This window comes from Eschrichtius robustus, chromosome 16 (genome assembly GCF_028021215.1).
Source record: "Eschrichtius robustus isolate mEscRob2 chromosome 16, mEscRob2.pri, whole genome shotgun sequence".
Taxonomy (NCBI): domain Eukaryota; kingdom Metazoa; phylum Chordata; class Mammalia; order Artiodactyla; family Eschrichtiidae; genus Eschrichtius; species Eschrichtius robustus.
The window spans coordinates 7,974,552-7,989,470 of NC_090839.1; the positions used below are offsets into that span (position 1 = coordinate 7,974,552).

Sequence of the window (14,919 nt, forward strand, 5' to 3'; positions counted from 1 at the left end):
CTATGAAAAGCGAGTGGATATTCAGGAGTGGAAAAAAGTTGATAACTGCTTTAAGTAGTTCACTAAAAAAAAAAAAAAACAAAACTGTAAGTTAACGCAATTAACTAGAGCTCATAAACAGAAGAAGAGGTTAAAAACTGATTTTTTTGTGGGTGGATGAGCGGGGACAGAGTTGTGAAGACTGTTTCTACACATAAAATCCCAGCAGGTGTGGGTCTTTTTCAGTCTGAGTAGTAGTGAAATTGATTCTATGCTTTCTTTGATGCCCTTCACATATTAAAAAATAAAGTGTAGACTATCGTTTTTTAAATTAGGTTGAATATAAATTACTTTGGTTTGCAGAACTGTAGAAAAGTTCCACTTGAATTCTACAAATTCATTAACAAATTTTATTTGCAAAACAAAGTCTGGAAATAAATCAATTAAACAACAACAAAAAAGAGGGGACACAGAAAGAGCTCAGATTAAACTCTCAAACGTGGGAGCACAGTCAGGACCGCAGAGGATGGGGGAGACGTCACCCTGGGGTCTGAATGTCACCCGCCGTGGAGCCCGGCCCTGCAGCCCCCAAGGGAGCCTGCTAAACTGCCATCATTCTCCACCTTGTCACTCTGGCCTTGAAGGAAGTTCTAAAAATGACAGGCCCGGTCGTGGAATGAGGAACATCCCCACATTGCCACTCCTTGTTCCAAAATTAGACTCTGTTATAGACACTGATCTCCAAGGTGGCAAAAATAGCTGGCTGCTCGGGGAAGTCCCAAACCGTCCCGGCAGAGTTTCCCTGTAGCTGCTCCAGCAAGGCAGCTGGCAGCTCGTGAGCAAACGGGTCCCTGCGGCTCCATCTCATTCAACAGTTAGTCCTTCCCCTAATACCCCAGGCCCGCCCACCCTCTTCTACACCCCATTTAGAATGAATCATAATACACTGAATTTAAAAAGAGAGGAGGTGGGGGAAGAATTATGAGAAACATGATTGCTATCTGGTCCCGAAAGTGCCAAAAGAAACGAGATTTCTTATAACAGTAATTTTTTAACATATACTCTGAGTTGATATGTATTTCTGAACGGTACTCTGGTATTCAGGGTGATTTGAAAATGCTAAGACAGTTCTCAGTGCGGATATAAGAGAAACAGAAGGGCTTTAAAACCCTTCTGGGGAGTAAGGCATTGTGGCCAGAGGTAGAGGTTTAGGAAGCAAATAAAAGGATCCTGCATTTCTGGCTCCAACAGTAATGAGCTCTATGGCTGTGGGCAAGTGACTTCACCACTGTGAGCATCTGTTTTCTCGTCTATAAGATCTGGAGAGTGATTCCTTCCAGGTCAAGGGTCATGAATAATACTCCCTTGAATTATAAGGCCCATGGGATCATGGGCTTTACCTGTCAATTACCGCTATATCCTACAGCACATAACAGCATATTACGTCCGCAATAAACATATTTGAATGAACTAATAAATGAGAACGAATGAATAAGTCTACTTCACAGAGATATCGTGGTGATTATAGAGAAAAAGAGAGTAAAATGCCTGGCTTGATAAGTGGTATGGTTGTTGCTGCTGAAGAGCCTGGCATTTAGCAGATGCTTCATAAATAAATGGCATTATTAGCAACACACCATAAAGCAGGAAACATACTTAAAAGGTAAAATCAAAGCACGAAATAAACATTATTCCAGAAGTTTGCATGGTATGGGGACAGACACTAAGGTGGCCCCCTGATCTCCTCCTCTAGGTACGCACGCCCTTGTGTGGTCCCCTCCCTCTCGTGACTGTGGGAAGGACTTGTGACTTGCTTCCAACCAATAGCCTATGACAGGATGATGGGATGTCACGACCATGATTAGGATACATAGGATTGTGGCCCCCATTTTGCAAGGAGAGTCTTGCTGGCTTTGATGAGGCAAGTGGCTATGTTGGGAGGCCCACATAACAAGAAGCTGAGGGTGGCCCCTGGGAGCTAAGGATGGCCTCCATCCACTAGCCAACAAGAAACTGAGGCCCTTGATCCTTCAGCCCCAAGGAACTAACTTCCACTAACAACCACTGTGAGCTTGTGAGTGGGTCCTTCCCCAGTCTAACCTTAAGATGAGACTAGAGCATCTCAGCCTTGTGAGAATCTGAAGCCAGGGGCCCATGTAAGCCCTGCCAATATTCTTGACCCATGGCAACTATGAGATAACATACGTGTGTTGTTTTAGGGTGCACAGTTTGTGGCACTTTGTTACACAGCAACAGAAAACTTATACATGTAGTAACATAGGCAGGACATCAATTGGCCACAGCATGGCTAGCAAATGCCCAGAGAAGGACCACTTGCTGAGTGACAACAGAGAGTGGTAGGGACTGTGGAGAACTGAAGATCCCCATTCTACCTAAAGAGGGAAGGCACCACCAGGCATATCCGATGGTTGCCACATGGGGGTGTGAGATCAGTGTGGCCTTTTCACTTTTTAAGATATTACAGAAATCTGAGTTTTATGTGAAACCTCTTAACTTCTAAATGTCAGCCATTAATTTGTAATTTTTAGAACATCAGTGATGTGATCTCATGCAGGGCAAAGGAAACGTGTCTAGGGGCTTGATTCCGAGACAAAGTGTAAAGTGGGGTTATCCCAGCACACCTGCTCCAAATTGGAGCCCCACTACTTCCAAGCTGGTGGTGCTGGGCCCTCCATCCAAGGGTCATTGGGAGGGTTAGAAAGTACACACAAAGTCCTTAAAATATTGTCTGCTACAGAGTAGAGACACGATACGTTTTTATTATTATTGTATTAGTTACCTATAGCTGTTGTAACAAATTCCCACAACACTGGTGGCGTACAACCACACAAATTTATCCCCTTACGGCCCTGGAGGCCAGAAGTCTGAAATCAGATTCACTGTGCTAACGTCAAGGTGTCGGCTGGGCTGGTTCCTTTCGGAGGTTCCAGGGGAGAATCCATTTCCTTGCTTTTTCCAGTTTCTAGAGGCCACCTATATCCTTTGGGTCACATCTCTTTCTACCTTCAAACCATCAGCACAGACCCTTCAAAAATCTGTCTGTCCCTCTGCTTCCATCGCCACATCACCTTCTGTCTGGCTCTCACTCCTCCGGCTTCCTTCTTACAAGGACCTTGTGATGACACTGGGCCCACCTGGATAATCCAGGACAATCTCCCCATCTCAAGAGCTTTAACTTAATCACGTCTGCAAAGTCCCTTTTGCCATATAAGGTAATGTTCACAGGTTCCAGGGATTAAGGTAGGAAAGATTTGGGGGAGCTATTGTTCAGCCTACCGCAATAATAACTATAATGATGATGATAATAAAATAAAAGTTATTATTACTATCTGACCCACAAGTCTCCTCTTTATGACTTCTGGGATTCAAGGTCATAAGTCTGATCCAAACCCCTTCACTCGAGGCTGCAACTTCAAACTGTCATGCGTTCCACAGTGAAGCATTCTGTCTTGGGAGTTAGTGGCGGCTAACAGTGGGTTAGGGCTTCCTAATAATGAAGTTAGCTTCACCATCTTTCTCCATTCGTGACCTTGACCATCTCCGAGAAGCAAGCCAGTAGTGGCATAAAGGCAATTCCTAGTCAAGAATAGAGCCAATCTGTGTGGGTCCACTCCCAGGGACCAGAAAATGCAAAACTCTAACTTAGGGGCTTTAGTATCACCTTCATTTGTTTCATTTTAGCACAGTATCTGTTTTCTCCCCTAATCAGAGATGGACTGAAGGATGTTGATTTTTAAGCATTTCACAATCCCCAGTTTAACTTCCTTGAGATTCAGATCCCGTTTTGAAGCTTACTCATTTCCATCTGAAACAGGATGTGTTTACTTTTAAAAGCATTCATTTTATAGAGCTTGTTAAGCATACAGCAAATTAAGAGCAAACAACATTATATTCCAGTTAAATCTGCAAAAGGATGATCTGAACGAATCACTCATACTCCTGATTAATTTTTAGTGGAAGTAATGAGGAGGCTGTAAATGGAAAAACATGTGTGTGCAGAACCTGCTTTTCAAGTAGATAACACTGTACGCTAATCGATGGCTTTACAAAAAGGTAACCTTAAAAAAAACTTCTTCAGACCTTTAAAGGCATCTTGTGTAGCTCACAACTTTAATGCAATGACATTGCCCTGTAAGTTCAAAACGACTTGAATTCTGCTCCCTCCCTCCCTCCCTCCCTCCTTCTCTTCCTCTCCCTCTTTCTTTCTCCCTTCCTTCCTTCCTTCCTTCCTTCCTTCCTTCCTTCCTCTCTCTCTCTCTCTTTCTTTCCATCCATGCATTTACCTACCTCTATTACAATATCCAGAATTGGGAAGCATATGGGGAAATGGATACCAAGACTATATTAGTTCAGAAAGAACATTTCTAAATGGTTGGGGAAAAAATCAGAAGAAGAATATTTCGTGATACGTGAAAATTACATGAAATTTGAATGTCAGTGTCCATTAATAAAGCTTCTTCTGGAACAAAGCCATACCCACTTGATTCCATATTACCTATGCTCGCTTTTGCTTTATAATGGCAAAGTTAAACAGTTGCAGCAGAAACCATCTTTGACCACAAAGCCTAAAATATTACTGTCTCGCCCTTCACTAAAGTTTTGCTGATCCCTGCTCTAAAATCCCAGAGCGCTGCATGCACAAGTCGTTTGGGAATAATCTGGGGATGCTTTGGGATAGATCATACTACATGCTCTTCCCCTCTTTAAATCCAACCACCCCACATGGTTAAATCATAACTTTTCAAATGGCCCTAACCTTACCATGCCAACCCAGTTCCTTTTGGTTTTGCAGATTTCTTTCCAGATGTGGATCTCTATGCATGTATTTGCAGCCACATTGCATGATTTGCATTATTTAACTGTTGTACATTCATTTCGGATTTTGTAAATTTACTGTTTTCAAAGAAGAAACTCATGAATCATAATTGTCTGTACAATGCACAGTCCCTGGCACTAAGCAATGAACAGAGTAGGCGTTCTGAGAGAGCATTTACGTACGCTCATGTGTGTTTGCGTTTGCAGTGTTTTTATACATTGATGACTATGAAGGTTTATCCACTAGAGATGGCAAATGCATGGCTGTGGGCGGGATGGGGTCTTACAGGTAGGTTTCCTTTGTCCCACAAAGCATTACTGGTTTTTGTTGTTGGTTTCAGCTGGAATTAATTTCCAACAGTTACAAACGGGAAGATACTATAAACGGTCAAATTCTTGACTTATCTGGAAAAAATCAAGAACTCTCCTACACGGAAACCACGATCTCATGTCGACAGTTGTCTGGTCTTGAGCTTTTGCTATTTCACCCCAGTTTCCTCTCAGCCCTCTTCTCTCACCTTCATTTTCTCTCTGACCTCTGCTGACATTTGAAATGACAACTTCTGCTACAGTTAAAAATGTTGTATCTATAGATAGATAACCCACGTAGCTGTGTCTATAGATGTCCATACATATCCAAGTTGATTTTAATGCACATACTACACACTGCAATGGACTGAATACTGTGTCCCCCACCCCCAAATTCATATGCTCAAATCTTAACCCCCAAAGTGATGGCATTAGAAGGTAGGGCCTATGGGAGGTGCTTAGGTCATGAGGGCAGAGCCCTCATGAATGGCATTAGCGCTGTTACAAAAGAGACCCCAGAGAGATCTCTCACCCTTTCTGCCATATGAGACACAGTGAAAAGACAGCCATCCATGAACCAGGAAGCGGGTCCCACCAGAATCCGCCGGCACCTTGATCTTGGACTTCCCAGCCTCCCAGTGAGAAATAAATACATTTGTTTTTTATAACTCACTCAGTCTGTGGTATTTTGTTGTAGGAGCCCACATTGATTAAACACACAGGTAACAACTGAGGCACAAAGTAGGTAAGCAGATGATGAGGTGGTGTACAGTTACTGTGTTACCAGGTGGCCTTTTGGAACTTTCCAAGGATGGCATTTAATCCAAGTACTACATTGATGAGTACAGGAGTAAATCTTCTGCCCAAAAATATACTGACCATATTTTCAGCACAAAGATTCCAAGACTGCATTCTACAGCGGCGTACACTGGGTCATGAGCAAGAAATTCCACACGTACCATTGAATTTTTCACGCTCTGTAGCAAGCGCTCGTGCTGCTCGGCTATGGCCAAGGCAGCAGAGTGGACTTTCTGGTAGATGGCCTCCCCATCTCGCGTTTGAAAGATAAACAGCCCTTCACCAGTCTCACACATCCTGTGAAAACAAAGACAAGAGAGCTTCTGAACACCAGCTCCTACAAGTTCAATGCACCTAGAGCCTAGAATAGTCTGATACGAGGCTCATTTATTTTGTATGAGATTAGGATTCTTGTTCACATGGGCTCAACAGAGTTAACTAGAATCAAAGTGTTCAATGAATTGGTATTAATAAGGGCAGGGAACCAAACACTCTAAGCCAACACGGTGCCCAGTGATTTCTGTCCTGAAGGTTTTGTCACAGAAGGTCAATAAGCTGTTTCTGGATTCTTAGTATAATCCCTCTACTTCCTGTGTGACTCTCAAAGAGGACACCTGTGCTACGGCCTTTCCATCCCAGTCGATGAATCAGAAACTCATCAGAAATGGCGCCATGCAGCTCAGAGGTAAAAGAAGGATCCTATGACTCTCAGATTCTGTCCCAACCTTCCTTACAGACAATGGCTTGAAGAATGATTTCATTTCCAAAAGCAACTATACTTTCCCAAATCACAGATCAAATTTTACTCTAGGTGTTCACTCCACGTGATGAACCAAACGCAGCTAAGAGTTTTTTTTTTTAAACGAACATAACTTTGCTGAATTAATGTGTGGAACATAAGAGAAGTTACTCAAGGAAAGCTAGATGGGTTTCAACAGTAATGTTAAGGATTAAGAAGAGGATGATTTCTACCTCAGACTGTTAAAAAAATCAATTATATTAATAAGGGAAGATTGGTACACATAATTAGGCAAGAACCAAATAAATGTGTTTTAACTACTATATATACACACACACACACATACATACATACATAGATGTGTATATATATGTATAGTGTGTTATATATAATTAATAAATATATTTAATTACTCTAAATATTTTTAAAGACTTGGACAAAATCCTATTATCAAGGATAATTTTTAAAAGGATATTTTTTAAAGTTCTGATTTTGATACATACATATATCAAAGATAAACTAAGAGGTTTTGTTTTAAAGAACAATCTTTAATTATTACATTACTTATAATTATTAATAATTACTTAATTATTCTAAAACACAATTCCACTCCTTGCACCTCAGAATCTCTTGCTAAAAAACTGAATACCGGCCTTACTGCCTGAGTTTGGCTCCCATCTAGAGGCTCACATCTAAAGAACTTTTTAACACAGCATGGAAACCAAGCAAATTTTCAACCCAAACCTGTTAAATATTTTATCTATTCCAGTCTATGCAGTTAGTGCAATAAGAAAGGAAGACTTATCCTTATTTTCCACAGTTGGCTCAATACCACGGCCATATGGCAATTTTCAGCACATATAGCATAGCATACGTTAATTGGTCAAAACCTGCCTCGCTTGAATTTCACTAATGTGGACCATGTAAGAAGAAAGAGAAAAACTAGAAGGCTCTTTCAACCAGCTAATATAAAGAACTAGCTTATGAGGTTAATCATGTGATTTTAATTATTAAGTCATCCTAATCCAAGGAAGAACTAAAAACTAAAATTCAAAGCATATTTACTCAAGTCCCATTTCCTTCCTGAAGACTTCCTAAAATACTTCAGTCCTCATTGCTATCCCCTCTTTATTTGATCCACCATACAAATTTGACTCTGCTACTTGGCACCGAATTCTGCAACGTTTTAATTTTTTCACACCTCTTTTTTTTCCATCAAATACAGAAATATAACTTGTTAAGAGGAGGGTAACCTCAATCAATTATTTAAGAGGAAGAAGTGGTCTTCTGTTTCCTCTAGGGCAGAGGTCATTTTTACTTACTTAGATGCCAACCTTGGTTCCAGAAAGGATGAAGGCACCTGTTACTGGGAAACATTTGTAGGATGATTGATTCATGGCAAACCCTGCAGCTGTGTTTCTAAAACTTGACAATCTAGTGGCTTTTAAGGTTTTTGTAACGGCAACCCACAGTAATAGATATAGCTTAGATTGTGACCTAGTACATCTGTTGATCTATTTATCTATCACCTAGTTATTATTTACCTATCTATTTATCTATCATCAATTTATAATATGTTAATATTTTCTATTATATTTTTTAACACCAGTGGTGAAGTGCTTAATTTAAATGACTCACTAACTGGTGAAACCTACTCTTTGAAAATCACTTTTATCCAATGTCTGCTTTTGGTTAACATAATGAAGCCACAACCATCCTTTAATGACATTTGACTCTCTAAATAATTACTGTGATCAAAAACAAACTAAATCAAAACAGAGTATCAAGTATTCTTCTTGAAAGTACACAGACTTTCCTTGCCTCCACCTAAGGATCTGAAAGACACACACACTCACACACACACACACACACACATACACACACTCACACATACACACTTACCACTTACAGGAAGAACCAGGAGTCACAACCTCAAATTCCATCAGGGTTCAGACAAAGAACGTGAATGGATAAAGATGCTCAGACCCCCTACAACACACAGCCACACAGAGGCAGCGTAGCTAATGGACACCAGCCACCAGTCAGCCCCGGTCACATTTAAATGGGGAAATACGAGCCCAATGTAGCCACACTTCTGATTGTCTAAGAGAAATCAGAAATTTTGATTTTTATATGAAATAACCTGAATTTTTAATGTTGGCAACTTTTTCCTTTGGTTTTTTTTTTTTTTTTAAGCTGTAGGGGCCAAAACGCCTCTAAGGACCAGATCTGGCCAAGAGGCCACCAGTTTGCATTAAAGGCACAAGCATGCACTAAAGAGCTCTAAACAGAACAGGAATTAGGCCTTTGGTTTTCCTAATTGTTGGGACTTTCATCCATACTGTTCAAAGGCATATGCCCTTCAGTGGGACAGCAGCGACCCAGAAAGTGTGGGTAATGTACAAAAATTGACCTCAGATGCTCTTCCATTCAGTCTCTTCTAACCTCTACCCACGAGTTCTTTTACTTCGTTCACGCCCCTCAACCCAACAGACTTGTTTGGTGCTGTTTCTATAAATTTACTTATTTATTTATTTTTGGCTGCGTTGGGTCTTCGTTGCTACGCGCGGGCTTTCTCTGGTTGCGGCGAGCGGGGGCTACTCTTCGTTGCGGGGCGCGGGCTTCTCATTGCGGTGGCCTCTCTTGTTGCGGAGCACGGGCTCTAGGTGCGCGGGCTTCAGTAGCTGTGGCTCGCGGGCTCAGTAGTTGTGGCACATGGGCTTAGTTGTTCTGCGGCACGTTGGATCCTCCCGGACCAGGGCTCGAACCCTTGTCCCCTGCATTGGCAGGTGGATTCTTAACCACCACGCCAGCAGGGAAGTCCCTGGTGCTGTTTCATAAGCAGCTTTACAAGCCATTTAAAATGTTATTAGAGGCCTTTGGCAAAATAATATAATGGGCCAACTTCCCAAGGCAAGTAAGAAGAAAATAGGGAAAAAAAGAAAAAAGGCAAGGAAAGGAAAGGAAGTCAGAAGAAAAGCACATCAAAGGGGTAATTGTCTTACATAACCTAATACAGCTACGTCTGCTTCACATCTCTGGAGAAAACACAACACAGAACAAAGATGTTCTAATGGGTTCATCTATCACAGACTTGCAAATATACAGTCTTGACGTTTTTCTTTCTGGCCGTACCACGCAGCTTGCAGGATCTTAGTTCCCCAACCAGGGATTGAACCTGGGCCCACGGCAGTGAAAGCACTGAGTCCTAACCACCGAACTGCCAGGGAATTCCCTTCAAGCCTTGACTTTTAATGGTCCCGATTCCTTTCTTTCTCTTTACCCACTGACTTTGACCTTGGACACTTCTAGCATCCAAAGCCGTCCCAAATGCCCCAAGCCTCTTTCCTGATGGCCTTACGCTAACAGAACCAGTGGATGGAAACCCAGAGGGAGTAAAATAATGAGTTTAAGTTGGGCCTTTCCTATGTCCTTTGTGAAGATAAGGATTCAGATATAAGAACTTTGTGGCCATACAGATGCACACATAGCTTTGAATTTCTCAGTAACTACTCTGCCTAAGTGATATGCCTGTCACTCCAAACCATGGATTATGCAATTAGTTAAGAATCCATAAGAAAACCAAGAGCTCAGAAAGTATTGGGAAATTCATTCATTCATGCACACAGTAAGCATGTATCAAGGCAGCATAGAATAAAAGGCTTGGTAAAGGTACAGACTTGGGCTCCAGACCGCCTGTCTGGGATTGCCCCTTACCAGCTTCGTGCCTGGTACACGTTAGTTAACTTCCCTAAGCCTGCATATCCATCTGTAAAATAAATATAATTATAGTAACTGTCACCTAGATTAAAAGTATTAAATATGATACTCAGAATGCACAAAGCACATCTTCAAATAATGTGCACTTCCATTATCCCACTGGAATGTAAGCTCCACGTGGACAGAGATTGTTTTCTAATTTATTCACAGCTTTTCCACCAGGACCCAGCACAGGACTTGGCCGATATTTAGTGTCCAATAAATAACTGTAGAATAGATTAGGAAACAGCAGACAGGGCTAGGAAAGGAGTGACTGAGAACTTGACCCAGGCTTCCTTGAGCAAGTTTTATTTAAACTGAGGAGTCACTGAGCCACCGTGGGGAGGGAAGTGGTTTGGATGAGAAAGCAGGAAGAACAGTGCGACAGAAACAACTGCACACGGAATGCCTTGAGGTGGGACAGAGTCAAGAGACGAGATGACACGTCGGAGAGAGGGCGGGGGGAGGGGCGGCCCGCATGCCGTGACCCACAGGGGCTCTGAAACAAGGCTCTTCACTATCTCCAAGTCACCACCTGGATGCAACACCCTGCACTGGCACTGAACGCCCAACTTTCTAATCTTTGCTCCTTCCCTTTGACAATGACATTCCACACCAACATAGTTTATTAGAAAAATACTAACGGAATTGAAATTACGAAGACCAAAATAAATCACCTCACGGGGGACAGTATTAATACGCAAACTTATGAAGTTAGAAAGCCAATCGACTCAACAGTTCCTCACTTTCAAGATGTATTTTGTGCATGTGCATGTGTACATGTGTATGTGTGTGTCTTTAGGATATCTAAACATTGCTAAAAGCAGAATGTATCTTAGCCTCAACATGTATATTTAAGATAATCTTTTCTTCTCTCCATCCCTGTCATAGGGGTTATTAGATCAGTATTGATTTTTCACTTTTACGATTATATATTATAACTGAAAGAATGCGGTACTTGTCACACTAACATTAGGCAAATCATAATAGTGGCTGCAATGGATGTAAACAAAGGTAAAGGCACAGGCTTCGTCTTTGAGGAGTTTACAATTTGTCTGGTTAGACAAGATCCACATATGCGAACGGGTTCAAAGATAATATAATGGTAGAGTGAGCCGTTACAGGTCAGAGGAACAATCAAGAAAGGAAAGGTATACTTGGGAAGAGAGGTGGGTTTGCGCTAGACAGCAAAAAAGAAAATCAGTCAGCCAAAAACCTGGGAGAAACAGATCAGAAGCACCTTGCAGAGAGGGATACAAAACTAGGAGCAAAACCCTGCAGAATGTTGATATTCTTCTGTCCGTGAAAGTCAGGTGAGCAAACGGAGGAGCACCCCTCCCCACCTGTGGCCGCAGCGATGCCAAAGAAGACACACACACAGAAACACAAATGAAGTCAACAAGAGGCTTAACCACATGGGATCTAGTAGCTCCATCTCGAAGAAAAATCCGGAGCGGAGAGAAGTCTGTTAGGAGCGTGTAATCTGAACAGGGGTTCTCCCTCCATTGGCACAACTAACATCAGCGATACCTGGATGGCCAGATCATCCTTTGTTGTGGGGACCGCCCTGCACATTGTAGGATGCTTAGCAGCATCTCTGGTTTCTACCCACTGGACGCCAGTGGCGTCCCCTAGCTGTGACACTGATAACTGTTCCTTGGGTGGCAAAATGCCCCCAGCTAAGAATCACTGAAATAGATCCAAATGAAGGGGATGAGGGAGCACCTGACTTAGGCTTAAATGGAAAAGGGGCTGCACACACAGGCAGCTTCTTGCACACACAGGCAGCTTCTTGCACACACAGGCAGCTTCTGGGTTCAGGGGAGGCTGCCTCACTGCAGACCGTGCTCAGGTTGGGGTAAAGAGTGCACCCTGCACTAGTGGGTCTGCTCTGTCCTGCGCGTTCCAATTGTTGGCCTTGCTGCCTGGTTGATCTCAACTTGGGAAGAGATGGCGGTTGACTTTGCTAGTGCCGTGTGTGTGTGTGTGTGTGTGTGTTTGTGTGTGTGTGTGTGTGTGTGTGTGTGTGTGTGTGTGTGCGCGCGTACTGGCTGAAGATCAGGCCAATCTAGGCTGTCAGGTGAGACTGTTTGCCTGGGCTTTGCTGCAACCAGTAGAGCGAGATACGGAATCAACACGAGACCCCACCGGATGTGCCACGCAGGCTTCTGAGCAGGAGACAGCTCTGTGAACATCGGTCATTCACACACAACTTTCATTTGTTTGCCAAACCTTTGTGTCACCTATTTAATATTTTTAATCAACTCGCTTTTTTCCCCCCTCTTAAACAAATGTGTTGTTGTAAATGGGATCATCAAATCCATATCATAAGCCAGTATGCTCTGCCATAAATTGAAAGCAGACGTGTACATAAATACAATGAAAATAGAGTTAGTAAGTCATTAAACTCTTGTCTAGGTCCTCTTGTCAAAGATCCAAGCTGGAAGTTTGCTTACTTCTCAGTAACACAGGTCAATTAAAAAGTGTTAGACGATTCGAGTGTTTAAGACACGCCAGCACGCCCACTGAAATGTTTCTGTATAATTTAATCAAAAAGATCAAAAAGGTCATTGAAAAGAAAATGACTTCATCACTGTAAGAGTCACATTCGTTTAACACTATGTCTCTATCACCTAAAATCATCTCACATTTTGGGGAACTACAGGTGCAGTTTGCAGAGTCCCGCTCTGGGTGGTGTGGGAGACGAGACATTTCCATCCCAGCTCCCTCGGATGCTGGAATCATGACCTTGCGCATGTTCCTTGACCTCCTGAAGTTTCAGCAGCCTCATATTTCAAATGTGAGTCATAAACTCACCCAAACTTCAGAAGGTGGTGGGAAATCGTGTTTTATATTTAGCAAAGGATCTGACATGAAGTAAACATTTAATTAGGATTTGTTGCTGTTATTTGAACCCTTTAAAATGTCAAAGCCAATGAAGATGGGGTTCTCGGGGAAAACTTCACAAGGGCCACATCTTTGCCCGGAAGGAAATGTGGGTGATCGCATCCCGGGACAACAGTGGGGAAGCAAGGATAAGATGCATGGGAAAGGAAGGCGTGTGGCTGGGGGGACGTTCACGTCTGAGGCTCACGGGCGTGTGAAAACAGAGCAATAGGAACCTCTTCCTCGAGAACGGAATTATGAATTCAGGCAGACCAAGTCTCCCTTTAAGAAAAGAATCAGCTTTCATTGGATAAGAACTATGATGCGGAATAGCGGGTGTTTTGTTTCTCCAGCTCCGGGAAGAACACGGGGTCGGTCGTGGGGTGTCAGCAACACCTTAGTAAAGCTTCCGAGCCAAGCGATCAGGATGAAGACAAAGGTCCCAATTCCGAGTGTGCCTTGCTACATGCTGTCCTTTCTCCTGTGGTTTCATCTTCAATGTCACCAGGCTTCCTAAGACCAATTCCCTTAAATGTGTACACAGACCATCATTATCACTTTTTAGATACACCTTCGAACCCTTCTGTCTGTGGACTTGGAGGTTTGTGGGGAAAAGAATTAACTATCCAAAGACATACAGCATGGCTAGAATAAAAGCGAGCGGTGACTTATTACTTGCGTCGTTCTTAATCACCTAACATGTAAACAAAGTCAAAGAAAGATGACTTTTTTTTCTTCCTTTTGTGCTTTCTCATCTTAAGCCGTGGCTAGATCTAAGTCCTTCTGTCGAGGATGCGTTTTCCCTCATCCTTCCTGCTGTAGCTGTTTCTAAGGAGCAGGTTGCAAATGAAGTGCCAATCTCAGTGTTTAAACCCAAATATAATGTGTAGCTTTACGAATCCCTGACGGGATGAAAAGCCAATTTAGGGAAATTGCTGAACGAGCCTTGACGTTAACGTGTCCAAAGCCGAAGTCTGATCATCGTCAGCCCAGCTCCCCGGCCCCCCGATTTAGGAAGCTCTGCAGTAGCAGCCACTCCTGGGGGGTCGGGAACCCCTCTCTTTCTCTCCTAACCCACATCCAATCAGTGAGTAAGTTCTTTTGGCTTTAGCTTCAAAACACTTAAGCCCACGTTCACTCACCACTACCACCATCGTTGCAGACACCCTTGTCCCTTACCCTGAACACGACGATGCCCTTCTAACTGGTTTTAGCCAGAGAGAGTCTAAAAAGAAGTCAGACCATATCACTTCTTTGCTTGACACTCCCTGTGTAGTCAAGAATTTAATCCTGTCCAAAAAGAGGTCTGGCCTTTGCCATGGGCTCCTGGGAGGTCATTTTTGTTTGCCGGGGGTTCTAGGCAAAGAGTAACAATATGATTTAGGATGCGCTTTGGGTCACATGGTATCTGTGGACCTGGAGACTGAGGTCATCCATGCGGGCAATCAATGAATCAATCAATCATGCATGTGATGGAGCCCCAGTAAAAACTCTGAACGCTGTGGATCGGGGAGCTTCCCTGGTTGGCAACACCCTGTATTTGTCACACATTGACACCAGGAAAGTAACGATGCCCTGGCCCTGTGGGGAAAGGGTAACAGAAGCTCCATGTC

General features: G+C 42.9%; 1 protein-coding gene across 1 annotated transcript in view; it reads right to left on the reverse strand.

Annotated features, from left to right (window-relative positions):
- The window catches only part of DOK5 (docking protein 5), a 149,805-nt gene that overhangs the window by 27,932 nt on the left and 106,954 nt on the right, over positions 1 to 14,919 (reverse strand). The window contains exon 6 of the mRNA XM_068566064.1: positions 6,084 to 6,219. Within this exon, the coding sequence (XP_068422165.1) occupies positions 6,084 to 6,219 (136 nt within the window). The remainder of the gene's footprint in view (positions 1 to 6,083; positions 6,220 to 14,919) is intronic.